Source organism: Cuculus canorus, chromosome 6 (assembly GCF_017976375.1).
Source record: "Cuculus canorus isolate bCucCan1 chromosome 6, bCucCan1.pri, whole genome shotgun sequence".
In the NCBI taxonomy this organism is placed as follows: domain Eukaryota; kingdom Metazoa; phylum Chordata; class Aves; order Cuculiformes; family Cuculidae; genus Cuculus; species Cuculus canorus.
The window spans coordinates 20,209,866-20,237,394 of NC_071406.1; the positions used below are offsets into that span (position 1 = coordinate 20,209,866).

General features: G+C 34.1%; 1 protein-coding gene across 3 annotated transcripts in view; it reads right to left on the reverse strand.

Annotated features, from left to right (window-relative positions):
* Positions 1 to 366: 366 nt before the first annotated feature.
* The window catches only part of LOC104054530 (sodium channel protein type 3 subunit alpha), a 76,396-nt gene continuing 49,233 nt past the window's right edge, over positions 367 to 27,529 (reverse strand). For 2 of the 3 annotated variants that reach the window (XM_054069966.1, XM_054069963.1), the window contains 10 exons: positions 22,981 to 23,101; positions 22,251 to 22,405; positions 21,168 to 21,341; positions 15,023 to 15,145; positions 12,797 to 13,078; positions 9,239 to 9,292; positions 7,870 to 8,007; positions 6,091 to 6,195; positions 4,760 to 5,030; positions 368 to 3,943 (listed from right to left, as the gene is read on the reverse strand). In XM_054069966.1, the coding sequence (XP_053925941.1) occupies positions 2,751 to 3,943; positions 4,760 to 5,030; positions 6,091 to 6,195; positions 7,870 to 8,007; positions 9,239 to 9,292; positions 12,797 to 13,078; positions 15,023 to 15,145; positions 21,168 to 21,341; positions 22,251 to 22,405; positions 22,981 to 23,101 (2,616 nt within the window). In that variant the 3' untranslated portion in view covers positions 368 to 2,750. Of the gene's footprint in view, positions 3,944 to 4,759; positions 5,031 to 6,090; positions 6,196 to 7,869; positions 8,008 to 9,238; positions 9,293 to 12,796; positions 13,079 to 15,022; positions 15,146 to 21,167; positions 21,342 to 22,250; positions 22,406 to 22,980; positions 23,102 to 27,529 lie in introns of all 3 variants that reach the window. The other variant, XM_054069964.1, reaches the window with a different exon arrangement.

A 27,529-nucleotide genomic window follows, 5' to 3' on the forward strand; every position in this document is an offset into this window, starting at 1 on the left:
GGAGTTCCTTTCTTGTGAGATCAAGTGAAATGGGATTTCTTAATTTTTGAGCATTACTAGAATAAAGGACAACTAAAACCAACTTCTGTCTGTTTGCATTGAGCCCTTTGGCTGAATGTTATACAGGACCAAACAGATGAACCTTTTTGGAGAGTTTATTTCCATATTTAAGACTCATAAACTGTGGGCAGCTTTGGTAGCTGCAGGGTGACGTACCTTTATATCTTTCTTTAACCAACAGAATGACAGAGACAAAGAAAAATGAATATAATAAAAAAAAATCTTTATTTTTTGGCTAATTTGTAATATTGTATTTGTTGCTTATGATAATAATAATTTCCTTTATGGTTTGGAAGGGCTCTTTTGAGATCAATAGAAAGGCTTTTGGGGCAGAATGTGTAGGTGCTCCATGTTGTCCCCAAACAGCATGCTGGTGACAAAGAAGTAGAAATCAATCGGGTGAGGCCAAAGCTCTCAGATATTTTAAAATAGTTTTACATAAAAGAAGTTAAAATGTAAAGTATAAGGTATTTCGCTCTAGTGATAAATAAAGTATTCTTTATTAGTACCAAGGCCAGTTTTTATTTTTCTTTAACCAATAGAAGGACAGACACAAAGAAAAATAAATATAATAAAAAATGAAATCTTTATTTTTTGGCTCATTTGTAATATTGTTTACGTTGTTTATGATAACAATTTCCTGCATGCATTTCACCAACACATTACAAGTCAAAAGCATTTGAAAAAGAAAGATTCTACACTTAATGTTAGCTTGTGTGTGAAACACAAAATGTCCTGATGTCCTTGATTACACAAATGTGCCATTTTGTTCTTGGTAAATATTGTGGATCCTATTTGTACAGGTCTAGTGCAGCATGATTCAAAAAGAATAAGAATAGGCTATGTAAACAGACATTGCAAGATAGCAAGGATTTTGTGAACAATCAGACTATCCTGGAACTTTTGATGCAAACAGCTCTAGAAATTTTCACATTCCCCTAATACTTTCCTTGCTATGGCCTGTTACCAGATATACTATTTGAAACAAGCTGGGTTCCAGATTTACACAATTTACTTCACATTGAAATATATGCAAATATAATATTAAAACAAGATAGTCTACAAATACTCACTTTTTTTCTCATAGTGTGATGATGCCAGTTTGAAATTACCGTGGTTAGGAAGTAAGCCAAGTGAATGAGGAAAGAAATATAAGAAACAGTGATCTAAACTTGAAGACACTTTCCTTATATACAAAACTCTTGCCAGATGGTATTTCTTTACATTATTTATATATGCTAACCACATTTTCAACAGATTAAACAGTTTGCAATATGGCCTGTACAATCTGATTCTACACCATATAGTAGCCACTTCAAATTTAAAATGCAAAACTAAAGAAGCTCATGAATAGCTGCAAACTATTGCTTAATGATTAGAAAGAATGAGGTCTGGTTGGACAATTTGATTCACTTCACCACTGGCACATGGCTTCCCATAGCGGAGACTGTGGACAGTGGAAGGAGCAAGATACAGCAGCAAAAGCATTGACACGCATCAGTGATACTCTCCAAACATCTATAATGACACAGAATACAACATGTCCTGTTGAACTCTTGCAAATCACCCATACTGGGGTACATTATCTGATGCAATTCAATGTGGAAAAGCCGTTTAATTCCATGCTCCAGTATGCACAACAGTATACCATTAATATTTACATGGAAAAGGATATTTTATTGATTCATTTGATGTTGGACATAATTAGAGAAGATAGTAACTAAAGAACAGTCTAGGGAAAAAATAGAGCTGTTTAAAAAAAAAAAAAGAAAACAAAAGAACTCCCAGGTATATTTTGGTGAAGCTATTTTTCCAGTGCAGAAACTGCACAATATTTTTAAAGCAGTGATTATTTTAACAAAAAAAGAACTTGTTCATGTTTAATGATCTGTGTGAAAATAAGTCATTGCAGTTTCCTGTAGATTAGAGGAGACTTTCCAGGCACATTAATCTGGATCCAGCCGTATAAGTAGCTAGAATGCCTCAAATTTAAGACCAACCCCAAAACATGGAAGTTCTTAAAATCTCTAGCTTTGTGCAATGTCATATTTTTATTTACGCATGATTGACAAGTGAAGCATGCCTATGCAAATCACTTCTATCTGTACATTATAGAGAATCTTGAGAGTAGAACTTCTGGTCCTCATACCTCTTTCCCCAACATAAAACCTATTACAAAAATAGTCACATATAATAGTAAACAACTTGTGGATTAAAAAATGATAAATACACTAATACCTATTTTGTAAAAAAAAATTGACAAATATAGCAGTGGCATTACAAACAGTGAAGAGAATTACTGTTCTATGTGTTTTGCAGTATGTGAAACACAAAAAAGTATCACTTTGCACTCATTTCGTGCTCCATGTTCTTTCTCTCTGGAGCCACTTTCCTCCTCATTCTTAGCAGTGTCAGCTGTAGTGAAAACAGTAACCTCTTGTCAAGTTTGTTACCCTGGTTTACAGAGTCACAGTTTGATGATGAAGGTTCACTGTTTTGTTATAGGCACTGACCTTAGGTATATAATGTATATATATGCACACACACACACACACGCGCGCGCGCGCGCACACACGCACACACATATGTAAAAACTGTCAGTTTGGCATGTACCTCCTACAGGAGTCCTGTTGATGCTTCATTCTCAAAGACTGTAAACAAGTTGTCCCACAAGCAGAATTCTTAGATCTTTATTTTTTTTTTTCCCTGACATCTTTACCTTTGAAGTTCTTCTCTGCTTTATCTTTTTCATATTTTTCTTTTTCTGGCTTTGTTACACTGTCATAAGAAGGTGGAGAAGTTGTAGAGGAACTCTCATCTGTTTTTTCTGGAGTGGAGTTCCCATTTAGTTTATCAATAATTATCTCTTTTATAATCGGTCTATCTCCTTCTTTGTTTTTATTTCTGTTATATATACTAGAAACCTTTTTGACTTTTTGCCTTAAAAGATGACGTCTGAATGCACGCTGAATAATAAGAGCAGATACCTCCTCCTGTTTTCGTTTTAACGTGGTTGTAATTGGTTCATAGGAGACTTTTGAAGGATTGGCTGCCATAAACCGATCTTCCATCTGTATTCTGAGGGCGTCCATCTCCCCACTTTCCCCCAAAACACGCTTTGTGAAAGCAAACAAGATGTCAAGGCAGTGAATTCTGTCACCGCTTACCATGGGCAGATCCATTGCAATGAGCTGGACTTTGTTTGGTTTTGCTATAAGAAGAGGAGGATCTAAAGAAGCTGCAAAATCTGATAGTTTACTGTATTCTATGAATTGTGTTGCATCGGGATCAAATTTCTCCCAAACTTCATAGAACATCTCAAAGTCATCCTCACTCAAGGGCTCAGCACTTTCTTCAGTAGCAACACTGAAGTTCTCCAAAATCACAGCAATGTACATGTTCACCACTACCAGAAATGATATGATAATGTAGCTGACAAAGAAGAAAATCCCGACAGAAGGGTTACCGCAGTCGCCTTTCACAGAGCTGCCGGGATGGTCTTTATGGGGGTCACAGTCTGGCTCCCCACTGTTAAGAATTGGGGCTAGCAAACCATCCCAGCCAGCAGATGTGGTAATCTGAAATAGGCAGATCATGCTGTTGCCAAACGTTTCAAAGTTGAACATGTCATCAATCCCAACTTCCCTCTTAACATAGGCAAAGTTGGACATGCCAAATATCGCATAGATAAACATGACCAGGAACAGCAGCAGACCGATGTTGAACAAAGCAGGGAGAGACATCATCAAAGCAAAAAGCAGAGTGCGGATTCCCTTAGCGCCTTTAATGAGACGCAGGATTCGACCGATTCTGGCAAGTCGAATGACTCTGAATAGTGTGGGGGATACAAAATATTTCTCAATCATCTCAGCTAAGAACATACCTAGAGAAAAAAAAAAGTAAACATTTAAAATAGAATTTTAAATTAATTAATTCATTCATTACCTGTAGAAAGATTTATTTATTTTTATTAATCAATATTAGAAGTCTGTGTTATAGCAAAACATCATACATGTTATTATGTTTTACTGAAAGCTGTTATTAAGGTGAAGGCTTTATGTTGAGATGTTATAGAGGAGAAGGGAAATAAGTGAAAGAAAGAAGACTGCTTGTGGCAAGGGAGCTATTGTCTGTCTAAGCTTTCAGTTATTCCTGAAGCAGCCTGTAAAGAGAAGTTTCTGTCTTAGATATAATTAGTTCTTCAATCTAAGCCTATTACAACTGTCTTTTATGAAGGACTATGTTGGCTTAATTTCTGCAAATTAGTGATTTGCACTTTGGAGAGTCATTAGCTTTTAGTTGACAGAAATCTAAATATTCACCAAGACCTTATTTAGCAGGAGCAATCAAAACCCTCATCCCTTTAATATATTTTTCAGTTTTAGTACTGAAAGCAAATTTATGGTTAATTCACGTATACCACTAAGCATTCCACTTTATATTAGTACATGTTGATACAATGTGCCGAATAGTTCCTTTCTGTCTTTTTGTGTGGAAGGTGACAGCGAATCTAAGGGGAGAAATAGAAATCTTACATGCAACATTTCATATATTGTGTGCTATAAAATATGAAGATCTGAATCAACATGTAAGTCATACAGGAAACAACATTATATTCATATTCAGCATCACAATATTCTTGAAACAAATGTTCCCTTTTCCTTCCACTAGTTCTTTCTTGAAAGGGAATTGTTCTTACCTACTATGGAGAGAATGACAACCACAAAATCAAAAATATTCCAGCCTATAGTGAAGTAGTAATGACGAAGTGAAATCAATTTCAGGACAAATTCTCCAGTGAAAAGTATAATGAACACAAGGTTAATCCAGGATAAAATTGCTTCCATTTCCTTACTCTGGTCATCTGTTTCTACCATCATTGTGACCATGTTAAGGCAGATAAGTATCATGATGCTGATGTCAAATACTTGTTTTGTTACAAAATCAAAGACCATGCCTTGGAATTTGTTCTGTAAAAAAAAAAAAAAAAAAAAAAAGGAATAATCTAATACTGTGAAAATATTTGTCTTTACAAATACGAAACTAGAAAGCAAGTCCCTGCAAGATTCAGGAGTACAGAGCAAGACCCATTCACAAGACATCTGTTCATGTATAGCAGATCCATGCTGATTTTGGTCTCATCCTATTACAGAAGATCAAGAGGTACACCACTGTTGGCTGGAGGGATGGGAAACAAGGCAAAAGTAATAGACAGCAATAACATTGACAATTGTGAAAAAGGTGGCATAACTTCATACTCAGCAAGAGTTCTAGCCAAATAGAAAGTCATTTTCTTACCTTATCTTTTAAAATACTAACTCCTAGAGATATCTCCCTCTTCCTTAAACTAATTCTTCTTGGTGAGATAGCTGGACCGCTTCAGTGACATGTCTCAAACACACTATGACTGCAATATCCTAATTTTCCTTTCAAGCTTAGCTAAATGTTTATTACCATATGTATCTCCTTAGAAAGAATATTACCAACCACTCTGTGCATAAGGTGCAACGAGTATTTTTTTTTCCAAACACTTTAGGAGTTCAATAAATAACAGAGTAGTTTCTTGTGTTAGAGACAAATTTATTCTAGTTTATGTTTTACTCCCTAGGGCATTCTTTTATTCTGTAAGATTATCTGCATCTGTTTTTCACATTAGGTGACCACTGCCCCCTTCTGTCTTCAGCAGCAAGGGCCAGTGCATCACTATTTCTCTGGGAGGAGAAAAAGTGGAAAACTAAGTTTTTCCATGAATAACAAGAACCAATCAACTGTACTTTCCTAGGACTAAGGAAAGGATAGATGAAATGTATCACCTTATTAAATTCTGCAGTTCATACTTCACAGTGTATGTTTTTATATTAAACATGGATGATCTATTCTACTGAATTAAATAAAAAAGGGGGTCAAAGTCTACCTTTGCATGAAAACAAATAATTTTCTTTCCAGACATATAACCTTCTCTTGTTTCCTAAAATCATATTGCCAAATGAGTATTTAATATTAGGGGTATTAGAATCGAATCTCTCTTACCACTGGCCTCGGTATAGGTTTCTGTGGCTTCTTGGATCCCAGTTTTTTCATTGCATTGTAATATTTCTTCTGTTCTTCTGTCATAAATATATCCTGACCTCCAAAGTAAAGAAATAATATCAAAGCTAATTACTATCATGTCCAGACATACAACATTTAACTACAGTATGATTCAACATAACATAACATAACATAACATAACATAACATAACATAACATAACATAAGATAACGTATAACATTTATATTTTTTAATTATTTATTTTTTCAGGTATTTGTAGCATGGATGCTCATATACACAAAGAAATTGATGCCTTCTAGGCTGATAGTAGAGTTTTTTCAGTGTCTTCATGCTCACTTTTGCTGACATGGCTGTACTGATGTTAAATAACGTGCTGATTAGGACATGTTTGGTGCATAGGAGCCTGAGTGGTATCTTACGTGTCCTAAATTCTAGATAGAAATTAAGAATTACAGCTAGCCAGATCTAAATGAGGAGTAACTTTGAGACACAGGTTGTGTCAACGGAGAATACTTAGGTCTAATCTGAGGGGTTTATGACAACAAAAAAACTTTGACATGAATTTAAGAAAAGTAATCCAAATCATGTTATAGCAAATTATCAACTAAAATACCAGTGCAACCTTGACTAACTCAAATTAGCCTTTGTTGGCAGATGCAAAAGCTGCCAGTCAGAGGTGCAACTGACTGAAATTTAGCATAAAGTAAATTGCACTTATTGATGAGTCTAAACTAAGCTAGATGGAAACACAATGTCCAGGTCCCTGTCTGCTAAGCTGGATATCAAAGCTCAAAGCATGGCATAATTGACAGAAACTGAGGAAGTAGCCCAAGACATGTTTATGGATCTTTTAAGAAGCTAAATAACATTTTCACAAGGAAAAATTTCTGTAGCTCACAATTGTATTTTATGATAGATTCTGTTTACTACTGTTGCTTTTTATAAGTTGATCAGATAAACCCATATCACATGAAACTGCTTTTTCATAGCATACAAAGATTTAGCATGATCCCGAGGCTCTAATTGCTTTTGGCAGTTGGATATTTTAAATGTGATTATTTGTATTTTTTTATTTTTAAAGTTATTTCAAATAAAACTGTATACATTATCAATACATTTATTTTAAACATACTTGTTGGTCCAATATATACAGAAAAAATATACTTCCTTTTATACTTCTGCTTTGTTATTGTATTTCTGTATAACAAGTTCATCTCATTTCTGATAAAAGTGTTAGAAAAATAGAGCTTTTTATACACGTTTACTTGTATCTTTAAGCCTATTCATGTGAGGTCTGTTGGACTTCCTCTTATCCCACTGTTAAATCAGTTTTCAAAACTATTATATATTGTATGAACACAATGCCATATTGTATCTTCATTGAGTGTCAACAGTGTATAAGATTAATTAAAATTATTTTATCTTAATTGTTTAAAGTTAATTACAAAAAAACCCTCTTCCATGGCAGGTACTATTATATCTAATCAAAAGAACAATGCACATTCCCTTTTTGCCTCTTACACAATTTGCAAATTATTATGAACCAACTCATGATCTGTACTTCTTCACTTATTAAAATGCAAACGTCAAAATCACATCCACAGATTTAACACAGATAATGTTAAAAAAACAGAGACATTTTTATTGAAGGACTGGAAATATACTTTTGATTTTTATTAGTTATACATAAGAAAGCTATGTATTCATTACATTCTAGCTAATAATTTATAGCACTATGGAAAAGTTTTGAATACTTATCTTCTTTTTTTGTTGGTTAAAGTTGTCTATGATGACACCAATGAAAAGGTTCAAGGTAAAGAATGATCCAAATATGATAAAGATCACAAAATAAAGATACATATACAAGTTGTCCTCATATTTAGGTTGATCTTTTACCTACAAAATATTACAAATTTTATTACCAATGAAAATACTAGATTTAAAAAGCAGTGTATAGATTTTGTGAATAGGTGTTATCTCAGCTAGAAAAGCTATAAACTGTACTGAGTTATTAAAAATACCCACTATGTCCATTCCAATGAATATATGGAGAACTAGAAGCTGACAGAATGATTAATCATGGGAAATTTTAAAGTGAATGCACATAGATATATTCATGTATGTGCATGAAAACAAAGTTCATGACATAGAAAGAAGAAGCAATGTGGGATTGAGAGCAGTCATTAGTACTAATCTAAATATTTTTATTGTGTTCAGTATATTTTCATGCAACAGAATCAATCAATTTTACAATTGTCTAAATCTCCCCAGAACACTTCTGGTCTTAGATTAGTCTTCTTACACCCAGCTATGAACAGATGCTTTCAATATATTTCTAGTGAGTAGATGTTTTGTAAAATCCATTAAATTGTCACAAAGATCTAAGGAGGATTTTGTCATTGTCTTGATCCTTCTGGATTCCACATATCAATGCCAGCACCTCTACTGCACAATGTGCTAAAGTGCAGAAATACTGAAGTTAATGGAACAGGGTGTGTTACTACGGGAGATGAATATCAAGGTGTGATGGATTTCACTAATGTAACTATAAACTAGGTTGTATAGAACTAGTTCAGGCATCTGTGTTGCACTTTTCTGTACAAGATAAACACAGTTGTAGTTTTGTAGCCAAGGTAAAATTCTTATTCCTTAACAATGATCTGCAACCTTAAAACTGAATTAAACTTAAATAGCTAGATAACACAAGTGCTCAACCTAAAGAAACAATGAAATGCACAGTTAAAAATTATAAAACAAGATTAATATATTAAATATATAATAATCACATCATATAATCTTAAATTAATTCATACTCATGATTACCAAAGGTAGTGGTTAAGAGCCCTCTTCTTTTTTTTCACTAACACTGGCTTTTCTAAAAAAACGTCCAGTTCAGCTAATTTAACTTACTTGGCAAAATAGAAGGAAATGGGATTAATTCCTTCCACTACAAATTATAAGGTACATTAAGTTAAATAAAAGTTACTTTCTAGACAAACTGCATCCGGAAGGAATATGTATTGGTGCTGATTATAATTCTTAATATTATTGTAGGTGTAGCTATTTGAATTCTGTACTCTATATCAGCATATAATCAACAGATGGTCTTTGAAAGTCTTACACTTACTTCTCGTGAATCAACAGCAGCGTACATAATATCCATCCATCCTTTGAAAGTAGCCTAGAAATAAAATACAGTTGTTTATCTGCCCTATAAAAATTCATATGTGGAAAATAACTAGGTCACAGCATTTGGACTTTAAATAAAATCATGTCTAAGTTTATAAACCACGTTTAATAACATAGGCATAATAAAATATTTTTAATAGTAATACTATTTTTTCAGAAATTATTCTTTAAGTTTTAAAAAAATATTAAAAATCAAGCTCCGAAGGTCTCAGCAAGAGCACGGTCAGTTTGGAGCTGCAGATGCTTATTTTGCAGCTGAGGAATGGTAGACTCGGACATTAATTTTGGAGATCTTCAGGTACAATCAACTAGGATCACTCATGGTGACATCGTGACATTTTACCAGGTTTATAGCACGAATTGATGGAGTCAGCAACACAGCTTCTGGACAGATATTAACATGCATCTGAATACTTAACTGCTGTCGTATTTTTAGAAATGTTTTCATCCCACATAATTAAAAGGAATAAACTCTCTTCATAATCAAAATATGTATTGGTTCTTGAGGGATAAGATTTACAGAAGACCAAAAAGAAAACTTTGAAAGAACTGTGATTTACTTTTATAAAATCTTTGGGCTGAGTTCCTATACAGGCTCAGTCTAGGTAGAATAAAGAGTAAAAGAGATCTGCCATCACTGCTCTAAGTGATTTTCATGGACATGTAATGTCCACTTTCTGAGGAACACCAAAGGGTTGGTGTAACATGATTATTGGAGATGTGAGCACCTGCTCTCATTAGCCAGGTTTCCCATGCTTATTCGCAATAAAGAAAAGAAGAGCTAAAAAGCCTGTGAAATGAACAGATAAAGAGCATCTCTCCTGAACAGATTCAGGAGAGGAACCATCCCAAGGAGTATTACTTGCATCTGTGCTTGCATCTAGCTTTGATACTCTGATAGAGCTACTGGTTTTCATAGTAGAAAACTCGTGGTCTAGGAGCGTTTGTGTTCTCCTGAATCTTGCAGTGCAATACAAATTTATTACGAAGGTATGCTTGGAGCCAGGCTTCATAGATCATTCTGGCTCAGTTGACAATTGACAGAAATTAAATGCACGTTGCATAGCACCATTAGAAGAGGAGCAGAGTTAGATCAGACCAATAAATGCAGGAGATGAGTGGAGAGGGAATGTTTATGGAGACAATCAGCTGAAGAGTTGACATGATACATGTTCAAGGATCCTTTAATCTCTGCAGGAAAAGTAAAGGGAAGAAGGCAATATTTGAAAAAGAAAATAACGAAAAATAAGAACAGAAAGTAATAAAGAGAAGAACAAAAGGTCCACAGCAGTGGTGTAGTAATTAAAGACCAACGCTGTCTGGATCGGTGACAGGGATGACATTCAGACACAACCTCAAGAGACTAGAAATATTCCTTATATATCTTCAGAGGCAAGTATTGGTAATAAGATGGTTCATTTTAATCTCTAGCGCAAGGGTAACAATGAGATCCAAAGTCAGAGGATTTGAATCATCATTCAGTACAACTACTCAGCACATGAGACTTACATTGCCTTTAGAAACAAAACATTTTAAGCCAGGTAGTTAATTTGGGAATCAAGGTCAGTTAGGGATACTGACCTGCTCCTCTATAGAAGGGACAAGCATATTTCTTAGATAACTTGGTGATATCAGAGTACTAAGAATCCCATGACACTTCTGACATCTTTTCAAACAGTGAAGCTGAATGTCAAGTTATAGACAAGTGCTTCTACAGAACTCAATCATCTAAACATAATTGCTTGCTTTCTTGCTTGTGTTTTGCATTATTAGAAGCTTCATTCTAAGCCAAGGAGCCTGTAAAGAGCTAAGGTCTTTATTTCTCTGTCATAAATAAAGTGTGTTCAGTGAAGAAGTCTCCAAGGGGACCTGATTGTGGCCTTTCAGTACTTAAAGGGGGCTTACAAGAAAGATGGGGAAACCATTTTAGCAGAGCTTCTAGCATTAGGACAAAGGCTAATGGTTTTAAAGTAAAAGATAAGTTTAGACCAGACACTAGGAAGACGTTTTTTTCACTGAGGGTGGTGAAACAGGTTGCCATGAGAGGTGATAGATGCCCCATCCTTGGAAACATTCAAGGTCAGGTTTGATGGGGCTCTGAGGAACCTGATCTAGTTGAAGAGCTCACTGCAGGGGGTTGGACGAGATGACCTGTAAAGGTCCCTTCCAATCCAAACCATTCTATGATTCTACCCAGGACATAGGCGTTTCTGTTCCACAGTGCATAGGAAAAAGACTTGAAAGAGAAATACAATTTACAGACTTTGTACTAGCAGCAGTAATTAATAGAATGAATATGCCATGCAATACAATAACATCTAATACTTCACAGGGATAATACTACAAGTATTTATTTAGTGTATTATAATGAATCTTTCACAAGCATTAATGGAATAAGACAGTAATAAATCATGACTATTTTTTGTGATATAAGTATTTCACATTTTGCTATTTACTCTTTAATGTCTTTGTAGTTTTATGTAATTCTTAATGAAATATATTTGTTTTAGTAGGAAGAGAAGCTTATCTGCAAACATTAAGTGAAGGTGTCACATGATTAATCATACCTAATACTCAATTAGGATCTGTCTATCAGTAACTATCTGTATTCTTCCTGTGGGCAGCTTCTATTCTCTCAAATTGTTTCAGACCTCTTACACAAGTGCTATGATAATAGAGGAAGAATTGGCTCCATGATGCATGAAACACTGGGTGCCCCAATCCCAGATCTTGCATAGTTTATTATTCTTTTTCTTAAACCCACTTTCAGGTGTGGAAAACCAAGCCCCTCTTAAACAAGTATCTGCACTGGTGACAGCGGGTTGATATATTTTTGGTTTTACCATCTAACTTACAAACTGATTCCTTAGATGAGTTTAGACAGGAAGAAAAACCCACCCTACCTTGACCAGGCTGTAGATAAAACAAAAATTATTTCACAGTGCTACAAATGCCTAGATTCATGGCATTTTTATTTTGACTGTGAAAGAATGTTGCTGTGGATTTATAATGATACCTATGAAAAGATTATGTGGGAGGCATTGGCAGTAGTAGCCTGCTTCAGGCCAGACACTCTGGATGTCTGCCCTCTTTTAAGCTGGTGTCTGCCTTCCTGTCTTACAAGATAACTGAGCTCATAAAGGAGAGGAGAGACCTTTTTGATAGTTAGAGGGACCTCTGAGCCTTATCCACCATGGCAAGACTCAGAAAATGCATTCCTGAAGTTTATGTTGTGCACGACTAAAATGACTAAACCATTTTCACTTCTTATTTTCACATTATTATCATCATGCTGAGACTGTATTCCCTAGCCTTGGAACGGAAAGTTACTCTACTATCATTAAAACAATAATTACAGGTAACAATGCAACAGAGTTGCGTAAGCTGTACACCATTGCCATGAAGAAATTATTCCACTATTTAACAGTCTTAACTTGCACATTTTTCATAGATTTTTTTTTTAAACAGCAAAAAGAAAATATATAAATTTACTTACTACTTGAAGCAGAGCAAGGTATCCAGCTCCTACATTATCAAAGTTTACTTTCACATTTTTCCATCGGGCACTTTGATTATTTTTTATGAGTTCCTCACATTGAGTAAAATTGTTGACATCACTGACATCAAACATCTCACCAGTTGTGGTGTTGACACAGTGATAGAATTTGCCAGCAAACAGATTTACTCCCATGATGCTGAAGATGAGCCAGAATATAAGACAAACCAGCAGTACATTCATGATGGATGGAATTGCTCCTACAAGGGCATTTACAACCACCTAGTGTACAAATGAGATAAAATTGTCACTTAGTTTATGAACAGAAAAATAAAAATACTTTAAAAAATGTTAAAACAGTATTAATATGGAATGAACAGCTAAAATATTACATTAAAATTTTATGGGAGAAACATTACTTAAGGTTCAATAAGAACACTAACATGATTGGAAAAGGCAAGAAATAAAATAATATGGAAAACAGGACAATGCAAAAGTCTGAAAAAAATCAAAAAGCAAAAGAAAACCTGTTAGTAGCAAGATGGATTCTTAGAATTTGTGTATTCTAGAGAAAAAAAAGAGAAATAAATGTTAAATTCCAACAATACAAATAAAAATCTAGTAATATAAAATAAAGCAGAAAAGATCAAAGGATGATGATGTAGAACACTGAATACAAATGTCTGCATGTGGAACTCTCATTACTATTGATTTTATTCTCAGAAACTTTATGTATATATTGGCACCCCTGTATTTCAGTATCTACAAACAATGTAACATAATTAAGTCTATCTTATTTAGTTTTTATTAACAACATGAGCTATAAGTCTTGGTTTTAAATTGCCTGGCTCACTATAGTTGCTCTTACACTTATCTGCTAGGAGTTTTTTAATTGACTTCATTTAATACAGTTGAGCTACTTTCCATGGGCGAGTAGCAGTAAAATATCAGAAGAAATCCCTTGAAAAAAATTTCTTTTACTTATTGTGATCGAACTAAATGAGAGCTGCAGATATTCAGACAATTAATTTTCTACCAAATCAGTAGAGACTGCAGTAGTTTTTTGTGTATGGTTTTGAAAATAGTATGGTTTGAAAATAGTAGTATTTATTAATTCACTAATTTGACTGAAAGTCTAAGATTAATAGAGGTTTTGCCCATTTATTAGATAGGGACGTAGGTGTTGCCCGCAATGCAAATCATGTAAAACATAGTGGGTATGGTGAAGAGCCACAGGACAACACTGCACTCACTGGCCGGTGTAACCAATTCTAGAATATCAGCAGCCTCAACCTAGACAGAAACTCACTTATTTATTTGGAAACTTAAGATCTGTGACTAAACTAGAAACATGTATCGCAGTATCTGGGTATTTTGAGGTGAAAGATTAAACGGAGATTTCTCAATAACAATATCTTGTTAATTTTTTATGCCTCCGTTTTGCCCAGACATAGCACAGTCTCCATTTTCACCAGACAGATTGTGATAGTTTGTTGGCTTTCTTTTTTTTTGTCAGATTGGCAGAATATGAAAATAATAATTTCCTTAACAGGAAGGATTTAGGAGAAGTAAGACGGCAACAGATGCATTCATATGAAATAAAGGACAGTACTTGTGAATATTATTTCCCGTCTCTCTCCTATACTTCCAACTCCATCCTCGTTTCAGGTATCTGTTCTGAGAACCTTACCCTAATACTACAGCTTTTATTGTGGGAGTTGTTTTCCCCAAGCAGGTAGACAGGGAGCCACGGGGAAGCTTCTGATGTGTCACTCTTGTCAACTTCTTCGCCTTTTTTTGTTTTGGTTTTTGGCTAATCTGATTCAGGTTCCATCCTGAACCACTGACAAACTAACAGAATAGAATTCAGCTACAGAAATTTATAAAATAAAGGCCCCAGCTAAACTGGACGAAAAAAACCCAACCCTCTGTTCTAAAATTTCTTATGTCCTTTTACTCTTCTAAGATCAATGGAAATTTTAACAGTTGGGGGCTAGGGTACAACAACTATGCAGCAGTGAGCAGGCAAATTTAATGAGCTCAAGGTCTACTCTGCAAATGTAAGCTGTACACATCTTGTGTGTAAGGACATGTTGGAAGGCCTTTTTTCCAAACATCTTTGCATGCATTGATATTCTGGAGATCTTTGCAGAGCGCACGAATGTTACATTTCTACATTAATTTTTGTATGCATACATTCATTCAGACTCATTCATTTTCTCTCACCCTCATTCCTTCAAATCGTGACAAGGCTCTTAAAGGTCTTAAAGCTCTTAAAGTCCGAAGCGATTTAATGGCACCGAGTTCAGAATAGCCCAAAGCATTGGCTATTAAACTAACCAATGAGACCTATACAAATACAGAAAAAATTATAAAAATTATTCTGCACTGTCTGTTTGAATAGAACACAGATTCAATCAACAGAAAGATCTACAATGACAAATGGAAGAAGACCATTCTCGCTTACAGTGACATTGGAGGCCCATTCCCACAGTTTTGAGACTTGATGGAAAGGCAAAATGTCATATGAATGCATGTTTATAAAAGGAAATATTCTATTAAATGTCTGTTATAGCTGGGTATGGTTTATCAGTCAGATGGAGGCACGCTATTAGTGAAGGACAAAATAGTCACACTTTCAGTAAATTCATTAAGATTCAAGCCTCCAAGCAATTTAAAATTCTGAATAAATTAGGATAGTTTATTAACTACTGACAATAATACTAATGTCTGTATTCACTAATAATATGCTAAATAAATTAGTGGTTAATTAGCTTTTGTTATAAATATTACTTCTAAGTCAAACACTCCATTCATAGCAACAATAGCTAGGGTATCTATGAAATATAAATTGACAGAGGTGGTACTTTCTCACTTGCCTGACAACCCTCTCAATATATTTTCCCCTCTTCTAAGTAGAATAAAATATTATGGAATAGATAGTAACAGATGCTAGCATTATAACAGTAAATGCTTTATTATCTACAACAGTAGTGAGCTCATGAGTCACATTACTGGGGTTTTATAAACCAATCCACTTCAGGAGGGAGCAATGAATTTGCTTCTCAAATGGAACCAAGTTTTAAACAGTGTTAATGTGAAAGAATTTAATTTACTTATTTTGAGCAGTTTTGGAGACAGGAGTAGGGAAATACCATACCTTACTCCTATTTTTTTCAGTTCTACCACCATATAAGACACATAAATGAACATAAGCATATTTCAGTCCTTGGAAAAATCCTTCAAACGTTCACTTCTGTACTTCAATCTAGAGAGTTCTTCAAATAATTAGCTGTACAGAAATATGTATTCATAGATAACAGTGGTAAGATAAATAATGGATATAATATCCATTTTGCCCATTATATGAAAAAGTGTTTTCATATGTTACTTGTAGAACAATTAGGTGAGTTAGAAGATCATGTCTCAAAAGGACAATCTGAGTGCACACAGAAATCAATTATTCATTACTATGTTGATATGTAAATTAATCTAAAGAAAATAGTATTTTTATGAATTAATATCACTGTACCTTTCAGCTGGACTATATGTCAGGATGTAATTCTATTCACCAAAGCAAAGGCTTATTTTATTGCTGTAATGGATAAGCTTGTAAACGAACTTGTTTTGATTTATAAGCATATTAAGAAGGAAATGTTACTGATTTTCTGAAGTCTGTAACTGAAGTCCGTTCGCTTACAAGAGATAGCGTTGTTTCTGCCATTACATTATTTATTGTCATTACTTGTTATTAATAACTGCCATTAATACAATTTACTTGTCCTGTGACTCTACAGTGAGTTGGTTTTTATCTTTAGCCACTGTAATGTAAATATTCCAGAGATAACAGGACAAGGAATTATCTGTATTTTTAACAGAATGTTCATTGATTCACTCACATCAACAAGATACCCAGACATGACATTAAACTTTAGTGTAAAGACAGCACAGATTAAAAGTAAATATATAGATATAATCACTGGGAGAGCAAGACATCTCTTTTAAAATTGAACTCACATTAATGGCTCCATCATTTTGTACTTTTCTCCTCAAAGTAGCACTGTGCCTTTTCTATCTTTCACAAACACGACTCCATACAAGCTAGTTACATAGCTGTAGCTCCTGTAACTTCAGTGTCACTGTGTATAATGGCAGATTTTGGGTTATGTTTCTCGGTCATCCTCCAGCCTAGTTTACGCTTTCCATGTCAACTTTCTTACCATGGTGCTAGCGGTTTTACATCATAAACCTGAAGTTGTTTCCCAGGAAAATACTTCATCTATTTTAAACAACACATTTTTCTCTGTAAGACAGTTTAAATGAGAGGCAAAGATTTGCTTGGAATTCTCTGATATTAATTCTATTGTATATACAGCCTAAGAATATAGAGCTGTTCTGTATTCCTCCAGTTTTCTCAGTCTTCTTAGCTCAGTCTTCTGTGACCCTGTTACACCTGTTTTGTTGCTAATAGGTGAGAAAATAAATATATCTGTACATTGATAAATAGATTAATTTCTTTATTTTGAGACAGGAATGCATGCAGATGCAATAATTTTAAGAAATGAAAATGGACTAAAAATAGTGTAAAGAATTTTTACATTCATCTCCTGGAGGGCTGTATGTCCACTTTTTTGTGTATGGATCTAATGTAGACTATCTGTTGCAAAAAAGTATTTTGAAAATTAGCAGTCACAATTAGCCCCGCTCAGGATCTTCAGTCAGCGTTGTCATCCGAGTCAGATCATTGGTTATATCATTACACATTGACTTTAATTCTATTTTGGCCTAAAACTTTAATCCATATGCATTTTGTGCTACTTTGTTAAGTGGCTCATTGATATGATTTTATTCCAGGTCCCCAGTGGCATATGGTCCTCCTCACTTCCAACACTACTTAACTTATCTTTCATGTAGTTTAAATGTACAAATGGAATAGGAATAAAAAGAAATTGCAAGATTTGGAAAAATAACCCTAAGCAGTTTTCTTTCTTTTGAGAAGTTAATGATTTTTCTTATTTTTTGAAAGGCAGATGCTCTATTATTTGTTTTCCAGCTAGGCATTTTTGACAGGACACTGGACCCAATGTAGCCTTTCTTATCCTATGTTCCTACGCTAAGATAGTATCATTTTTTCTATATGTAGTTGGTGAATAATTCTTAATTTATGGTATTTTACTGGTCAGTATTCAAAACTTTTTTTTGATGCTTAATTACAAGTTATGATTCTGTGATTCTGTACCCTAACTCACTTGAACAAGAGTCCCGGGTTTCATGCATACATCACCTGAATATCCCTTTGAATTAATTAATTAATTTCATTAATTTCTGGATTATCCAATGTTGTCATAGTGCACCATGCTAGGATACACATAAGGACATAAGAGACTGTCTAAGAAGACAAAGTGACATCTCTTTCTGTATCTCATTTCCCAACACATTAATATGCTTATCTTCTTATTCCTTCTTATTTTTATTATGAAGTTGTCAGGGCAGCAGTTGCCTCTTACTCTGTGCATATAGCAACTAGTATATTAGTCTAATGTGATCCTGATCTTTTCCAGGATGTTGCTGCTGAGTTAATTATTCTGAAAAGCTAATAAAAAGATTAAGAGCACAGTTTAATTCATTACTTTAACTGTTTTAACAACAAAGCATGAAACATTTTATGAAGAAATATAACTTTTAATGTGCTATACAACAAGCCCAAGCAGGGGGTTGTCTTGCTACATTTAATTGTTCAAAAACTGTACCCATTGGAATTTTATCAGACATGAGCAATTTTAGGAAGTTCAAAGATTTCATTCCACTTACAGATTCATCATTGCCCCACAGTATTTGGAAAATATGTGATTTGTTTTAGATTTTATTTATTTCCATTTCATTCAAGTGCAATTTATTAACACAATAATTTAGAAATGAAGTGTTTATACCAAATTATAGGTTCACCTTATCAAGTTGAAAAATACACAGCATAAAACAGTATCCACTTAAGATTATCTAAGGTTACATATTCTAGAAGAAAGCTACACAAACTAATTTAATAACTGACAAACTCATTGGGTATTCCCAGACTCCCTATCTCCTTCCCTGATGTCTGTCTCCTACCTTTGCGTGTGGCAAACATTGAAACATACATACAATAGTCTCATGACAGACGGCTTCTGGGAAAAGGGGTAAGAGCAAAAACGAAGGTACAGGATGACATGCTCTAGAACATCTAGTTGTAAGTGGTTAAGAGATTGCCATCTCAAGCCTTTACTGGATAACTCCAGCAGAATTAGTCTCCTTGAAAAATAGCCGTTTCTCCGTCTCTGCTTCTCATCTGTGTGCATCCAAAATTCAGTGTCTTATCTTAACTCACTGATAAATGTGAACTAATTCAACTAATATTTACCAGATTGTGATTTGGGGTAAATAAGGTGAAATGTCTGCTCCTTGCTACAGATACTGTTGCACAGAGCAGAAGAGTGGGGCAGGGATATGGCATGATAAGGTCTTCAACTGAGGTAGCCAGATGTACCAAGAGTCATCTATCACGGCTGTAAACTGATAGAGCTGAAATTTTTCATTTATTTGTCTAATTATTAAAATCTAATTTGGACACAATCACTAAGAACAACTATGGCTGTTTCTCATAGTGAGACTCCGGTATGTAAGACATTAAAGGTCAAAGCCCTAAAGGAATATCAGTGTTTACTTGAATGATTTCAGAGGATGGAATTAAACAAATTGATTAACTTTAGTCACTTCTAATAAAGAAGGGCTCACTGGTGTTCTCACTGGGAAAATGCCACTGAATGACACCTGTTTAAACTGTCTTTTAAAGCAGTGTAGATTCTCTGCTTTTCTATAGGAAGATAATATGAGGCCATATATTCCTTTCAAGTGCTGTCTGGTGGTGCTAAAGGAATTGCTGAATTAGCCTTAGGCATAGTAAGACATTTTGTACCACTTTCTGGAACATTGAATATAATTCTTCAAAAGTAGAAAGTTCCGATCTCATTTAGTCATGCTTTCATTTATAAAATCAAAAATTATGGGTAAAAAGTTGGCAAAATAACCTACTTTACTTATGATGATGTTCTTTATAATTCTGAGAGTCTGCTCAGATAACAGCATCTCTGAGGCTAAACTACTGTTAAGAAACCATGGAGTGTGGCTTAGAATAATCTGTTTAGGTTTATGTTACAAGAAGAATAATTAAAACATGAGTTGTAGTTTATCTGAAAAAAAATCCATTCTTAACGTAATCCTGGAAGGGAGCATCTGTCTTCTACATTAACAACTTCTTAAAAAAACCATTCACACTGTTACATTCTAGTGCCAATTCTGAGGACAGAGCCAGAGATTAACAGTATAACAAAACTGACTTGGGCAGGTTAAAAAAAAAAGAGGTCTTCCATTTTGAGTTATGGGCCAATCTAGAAAGTTTTTTTTTCTTTGTGAGTCACAAATCCAATATACTTCTGTTATATAATCTTAAAGAATATATATTTATGGGGCTAGGATTTATGCAAACTGCTCAAGAAATACAGTAGCTTGGTCAGAAATTACTATAAATGCGCATTTGCCCTGAGATGCCATCTCTCAGTTCCAGACTCAGAACACGTATAGCCAAGGAACTGGGTCAGATAATGTGTGAAGGCAAGAGACGAAAATATTCTGGGAGTAAAACCAGCTTTGATCCCTTCTGACAACATAAGCAAGCCCTTTGCACAGAAGTATATCACAGCTGGGAAGGCAGCCAAAAAAACTTGTATTCTCTTCTATCATATATGCTGCCAAATCAGAGCTTATTTAACTATTGCAGATTGTCAGTCCATTAAAACTAATTACTCTTTAGACCAAATAACCAGAGTCTTTCTGTTTTACTAAAAATGATAACTGTATAGTTTTGGGGAATGAGGTTCTGAGAACTCAGATGAAATCTGGACCAAATGTATTGTTTCCCCTTGCAAAGCTTCAATGTTTGTAGAAGAAACTTTCACAATGTAGTATCTTATTTGCTAAGGAAAAAGGTCATACTAAAACCATTAAAAGCATTAGTTTTTTAATGTCCATTAAAAACAGCATGTTTCAAAATCAGATTTCTTCCTCATAAAATCTAAGTTCGAGGCATCCTGGGTATGAAATTATTAACCATGAAGAATGAACAAACTGATGGCCAGCTATCTTTTTCCTTCTGGCATGTAAATACACTTCAAATAACACATTCAGATCACTGCAGGGTATCATTAATGCAGTATAACAATACAATGTGGATATTTTTGCACGTTTGTAAGAAAATTACTTAGTAGTAATGAGTTTTACAACATAAAGGATTTCGCTATAGTGAATTTTACAATAAACTTTTACAAGAATATGTACTTACATCAACAATCAGGAAGTCCAGCCAGCACCAGGCATTAGTAAAATATATTTGAAAACCATATGCTACCCATTTTAAAAGCATTTCCAAAATGAAAATATATGTGAAAACTTTGTCAGCATATTCCAGCATGGTCTTGATAGTTTTCCGCTGTTCAATATATATATCTTCAAAAGCCTATGAAAAAAGTATATTCAGGTATTACTAATGTATCACAGAAGATTCATGATAAAAATAAGTAAATAATAATAATAAAGTAGGTCAGAGCCAATTTCTCCTCTTGTTCTTTTGCATCATCTTATTTTGCATATTTCCTATCTTTAACCATACTACAAATTGGAGCAACTTTATGTATTCTGTACTTTAACATATACGCACAAATAAAAGCCTCTTTTCTGTTACAGATATGTATTACCTATTCCATTCTAAAAAGCAGTTATTTCTATCCTCCATCAATCACATTTATGTCTAAAGGTCAAATTGAAGAGCAATGTATTTGCTACGATGTATATTATGCACATCAAAACTGTAGGAAATGTTCAAGTTGAGTAACACTGAAAAGGTGGGTAACAAATCTTGTTGGAAACTGGTTGTTATGTTTAATTTGCTGTCACACTCTTCCCTATCTCCTGCCTCCAAAAAGGGAACAGAATGAAGTAATTATTTAATTTTTTCTATGGTCCTTCATGAGCCGAATCCAAGAAGTGGCTGAGCCTAGAAGAAATCGAAGCCTTTGAACCATACATTTTATACATTTATAGTTAACAATGGTCCTTTGTACTCAGATTTCTTCAAGAACGTGCTGCAAATTCGCAGGCTATTTAGATCTTGAGCAGCTATGCTGGCCTAAATAAATTGCATCAGGTTTAGAGTGGTAAACCAAAAGTATCAGTAAAAATGTGCATGTGAAATTCAACGAAGTTTTTCTAGTTTAGCCCAAGTTTCCTTCCACCCTGAAATGGTGGCATGCAGGTAGTTTGATACAGCTGCAAGTAAATACATCTTTCTGAAACAAATTTAAATTTTGCTGTTGCTTCTAAGGAGATATCTAAATATTTCAGCAAATGCATTTTTTTTCCTACTTACTAGTGCTCCACTGCTGAGGAGAATCATGAAGACAATGAAAGTCTCAAACCAGTTGTGCTCAACTATGCTGTAGCAGGTTTTTCTTAGGTTCCACCAAATTTTTCCTTTGCCATCCTCTATACTTACTTGACAACATGGAAACTTCTGCACACAACCTGCATTAAATTAAGAGATATTAGGACCCAAAAGCAAATTATTTCTCAGTCAATGTTTACTGTGGTATCAACATTGCTAGAAGCTTTAATTAATTTAAAAACAATTTTTGAATTAAACAATGGAATTCTCTTTTATAGGATCCAGGATATCTGAATTTAGATAAGTAATTTGTAGAGAAATCAGACAATATTAGACAGAATTATGAGTAAACTCAATCCAAAAGACACTGTTGGCTTTGACTGTTGGTGTGTAACTGTTCCATTTGTTGACGGAGTCTCAAAATTTGCTCCGAATTTCAAAGATCCTTTCAAATAAACGAAAGCATTTTATGAGTGGAAAAGTTAATGAAGTTTCTTAGCTACAAGTTGTATTCAGTGGCCTGGCAGATAAAGTTACTCAAAGTCTAGGGAAACCTGTTTTTGGCATCTAATTTCCAGCATTCTAGGCTGAGTATATTCTTTCAGTTGTTGAAATCATGAAGGCCACCAGATCTGAAGGTCTCAAGGGCTTAATTATGCCTAGTAATAATGCCATTTTACTTATACAGCTGTTAAGTCAATGGTTATTTTACAACCTTCTGTGAAACAGGCTTCTGGTTCAAGAGCTTCTTCACTTTCAATTTCTGCTTGCTCGCCCTCTCCAGGAGGGGCGATATCAACTGTGCTGCCTTCTGATGAGCTGGATGCATTTAGTTTCTGCAAGTAAAGTTCCACAGAACAATTTTTTTCTCATTAGATAAATATTCTGTAAAAAACGATACTGAGTTAAATCATACCAGTCTCTGACTTTTGAAGAATCCTAAATTTTTACTTATAAATATGCATCACCATAAGTAAAAACACAGTAATGAGATGTACACTTATAGTTCTGTCTCCCAGTTGATCTCCTCATAGAGAACAATTAAATAGAATTTGGCTACTAACCTGATCCATGTATAAGGCTTCTGAAGTGTTCTCAGTAGTATTAAAACTGGAGAGCTTGCACGTGCCACACTCTCGAGTTATTTCATTTTCTTTATTACACTGGATTACACTAAAAATGTGTCTTAGTTTTCTCAGCGGAATGAACTAACAGAAAGCTCCACATATATCTTAATGTCCACTACAGATGGTGTTTTCACAAACACACACCATATCTGGATTAAAAAGTTGCAAATTTAATGGCATTTAATGGCGAATTTCGGCATAATTTAATTTTTGCACAAAGCACAAATTATCAGATCTGAAATCTCTCCTTTGAGTTGCAGTCCCCTGTGTGACCTCCTGATGTCCTTTCCATCCTGAAATTTTTCTATCATTTTACTAATTGGTCTACAGTGAAATACTATCCCCCTTACTACAGTAAAGCACTTCTAGAGCTGAAAACTGAAAGAATTGGAGAGTGATATAAAGCAACTGAAATTACTTTTTACCAAGTACACTGCAATTTGGATCAGGTCAAGCCGTTCATCAGTCATGCAAGACTGCCCATAATTTTGTCCTTTTAAGAAAGCATATTTTGAAAGGACAAACGCGATAAAGATGCACTCTAATGCGATAACGGGACTAGAGTTTGTACCTTGTTTTAGTTGTCAATACTGTTTGCATCTTTAATTGTTTTCCTCCAAAATACATTCTCTTTTACTGTGAAATAACACTTGTTGTCAGAAAGCAACATTTAAAAAAGCATGGAGGTGAAATATGTCTGGTTTATACCACGTAGCAGTAATACAAAGGAATTTTGAGGGGCATCTATAATGCACCTCTAACTTAAATACTTTCAATTGTACAGGCACTGATGTAACAAAAGCACATTTGGTCACAGATTAAGTTTGTGGTTTCAGCCAAGCAGACCTGGTCATGCCCTAGATGACCTTTCTATACAATTTTTTTGAGAGAATGTTTAATACCAAGTACTTTTCACATTTAGTTTTCAAGATGGTGACATGTTTTAAATTTTTTTAAAAATACTCTTCAGATTATTTGAATGATTTTTCAATAAATAATAAACAATAACTTTTAAAAAGAGGCATTTCCATATATTCTTTTCTTCAGAGACACTGCTGCAAATTAAAACTAGTTATTTAACACTCTGGTTAAAACTCAGTCTCTTCAGGAAAATACACTGGGAGCTAAGAGCTTTTGTCTGCCAGAAATGAAGTAAATGGCACACGTATCTTTATATAGTTTGACAATCAATGCTTTCTTCATATTCAACTCTTACATGAGACGAATGAAGTTAAAAAAAAATCATGCTGGGTGACAGGTAATTTCAGGGTTACGTTTCAAGAAGCTGCCCTTAACATACACCTGCAAACATAGTCAATACAAGGTCAGTCAGACCTCCGGCTGCATGGCTCTTACTGCATTGTGACCAAAAATAAAGGACTTGACACATAATAGAAAAGATTACAGGCATGAGTTTGAAAACCATTCTTTCCCTTTTTAAATATTATAATCTACCATAATCTACACGAAAAATCACACTGACAAATTTGAAAACATTTGTATAAATACATTGAGATTTGGATATTTCTGATGGTTAGTTTTTGCTTAGTAAACATGTTAAAATAGCATCCTTCCTTTTTAGTGCTGCACTTCCTCTATAATTTCCAGAATTTATACATGTAAAATAGTTACAGTGGTATTGCCTGTAAGTGGAATAATTTTCTTACTGGTCATGTAGATCAGTAAGTCCAAAATAAAACACTGCCTACCTCATACAGTGAGAATATTTAAAACTTTGCTTTCTGTATTGCATTTACAGACCAAAATGCACATTAATGTACACTATATAAAGCATTATTAGCACACCGCCGTATTATCCACACTTAAGGCTCTCTTTTAAAAAGGAAATAAGATTTGTGAATTAATCCTCTTAGTATAGATCATTGTAATACAAAGAAATAATGTTTGAAACTTGTCACTGAAATTATAGGCAGTTTCTTCATTAAATAAAACCCAAATATTGTGAAAATGAGAATCTGTCACATTGAATTTAGGAAATTTAGAACTAATTCATGGCCTGATCCATTATCATTAAATCAATTAAATAATAATAATAGTACAATAAAAATTGATAGTAAGCATCAATCATTATTTTAATCTCTATGAGTGCCAATTAAAAGGCAGTCAATTTTTTTCACTGCTTCATCCCATGCAAACTCTGTTGCAATTGTCCTGTCAGCGTGGTTGCGAAAAACGAAGTGACAGAGGTGCAACCTATAATCAGTACAAACAAAACCTTCATTATTTTTTGAACAACTGCATCATAATAAAACCCTCAATGTTAATAAAACTCCTCTTCTTTGCTTCAAGACCCTAAATTAGGAAAGAATCACTGCATTTTAAATAAGGTGACTTTAATGATTTTTTTTTTTCTAGCAATAAAACCAATAAAACTAATAGGGAACTCGAGATACATGATGGATTAACACAATCTTCTTTTCACCTCATAAATGTGATTATCCGCATCTAGACCACGCCATGTCCTGTAAATACTTATTTGCATCTTCAATGATATTACATTTTCCTTTACAAGGATACATTTGAAAGCAATTGCTTATGATGCAGCATTCTCAAGGCCTGAATCAGCAAAACAACATGCTTGACTATAGCAGAAGCCTGAGCAATACCGTGGAAATCATACACAAAAATAAAATAAAAAGTAAGACTACCTCAATGAGATTACATTTTTCTGAAAACAGTATTATAAATATTATCGTGTAGAATATTATGTTAAAAAATGCTTCATCACCAACCCAAATTCTTAGTATATGTATAATCAGCCTCTGTACCGTCCTTTCAGAGCAGTGCATCACTTTTCGAAAGCTTAGGTCATTAAAACAAGCTTTGACCAACAGCATGTAAATGTGCCCATTTACAAGAAAATGCATTCACTTAAGACCTGGTCTTGCTTTCATTTGATTTTACTGTAGATTTCAATAAAAGCAAGAGCAGGCTGCTAAAATTTTAAGCTTTACAAACGGCTTCATGATTCAAGTGACAATAAAATAAAGGGATTCAGCCATTACAAATTTGCCTTTAGTAATTCAGTATATGTTTTTATCCTTTAAAACTTGAAAGCAGCACTGTAATTGAGAGACAAAATATAAAATAATGGGGATCAATGATTCCAACATGATTCTAAACTGACTTTAAACCTCAGATGTTTTGTTAATTGATTTTAATATAATGTTAAGAAAACCACTTTAAAAATCTATGTCCTTAAAGTTATTTGGTTTGAAGCATATCTTGGTATAAAATTTAATAAATAATAACAGAATTTTCAGAATAACATCAATATGAAATTCTTTTGGCATCTCTGAACAACTTATACTATTGATGCAATATAGATACATAATATAGATAGATCATGCTACACTATAATCAATGGTACAAAATGAACCATTCAGTTATATCTTTGAAGCAAGTGAAACTCTCCCTGAAGGCAACAGCTTTGAATGCTGCTGTAGGACTGAAATCTCGATCCCAACAAAATTTTGTTGCCAAGTTTTACTAGAATTATTTGACCTCCTTACTTTCATGTAACTTTGGCTTCTATGCAATATTTGCTGTCCCTATTCCTGAAACCTCTGCCTGTTATGCATAAATGGAGGTTATATTTGCCTATAATGAAAAAAATACCCCAGGGTAATTTTACATGGAATTTCATGAAAATTATGCCGACTACTGCATAGTCTTTCTAATTTATACCAAGTAAAGTCCACCGGGTCAGTCAGACTGCTATCATGGAACACGTGCCAAAATACCACTATTTATGACGGGCTTTAATAACAAAAGAGTATTTATAAAATGCTTTGCTTTGAGGTTTTTAAGGGGAAGTATTTTGTAAGTAGAATGCTAGCAATTATGAAACTGTTTGCTCTGTTTACAGTTCATAAAACTCAAGATATGCACTGCCCAAATGAATACAGAATGTAGTTTGTAGTGTCTTGATGATTTGCATTACAGTGCATTGCAGGTTTAAAATTATAACAGTGTAATTTTTATTTGAGTAGCTTCTGCAACAGGTTAAACGTTATTGATTAAGGAGCTGAAATTGTGGCGGCGATCATTACATAAATCACTTAACACATTTCATTAAACATTTACATTTATAAGGGCTGAATCAAAAAGGGTTGT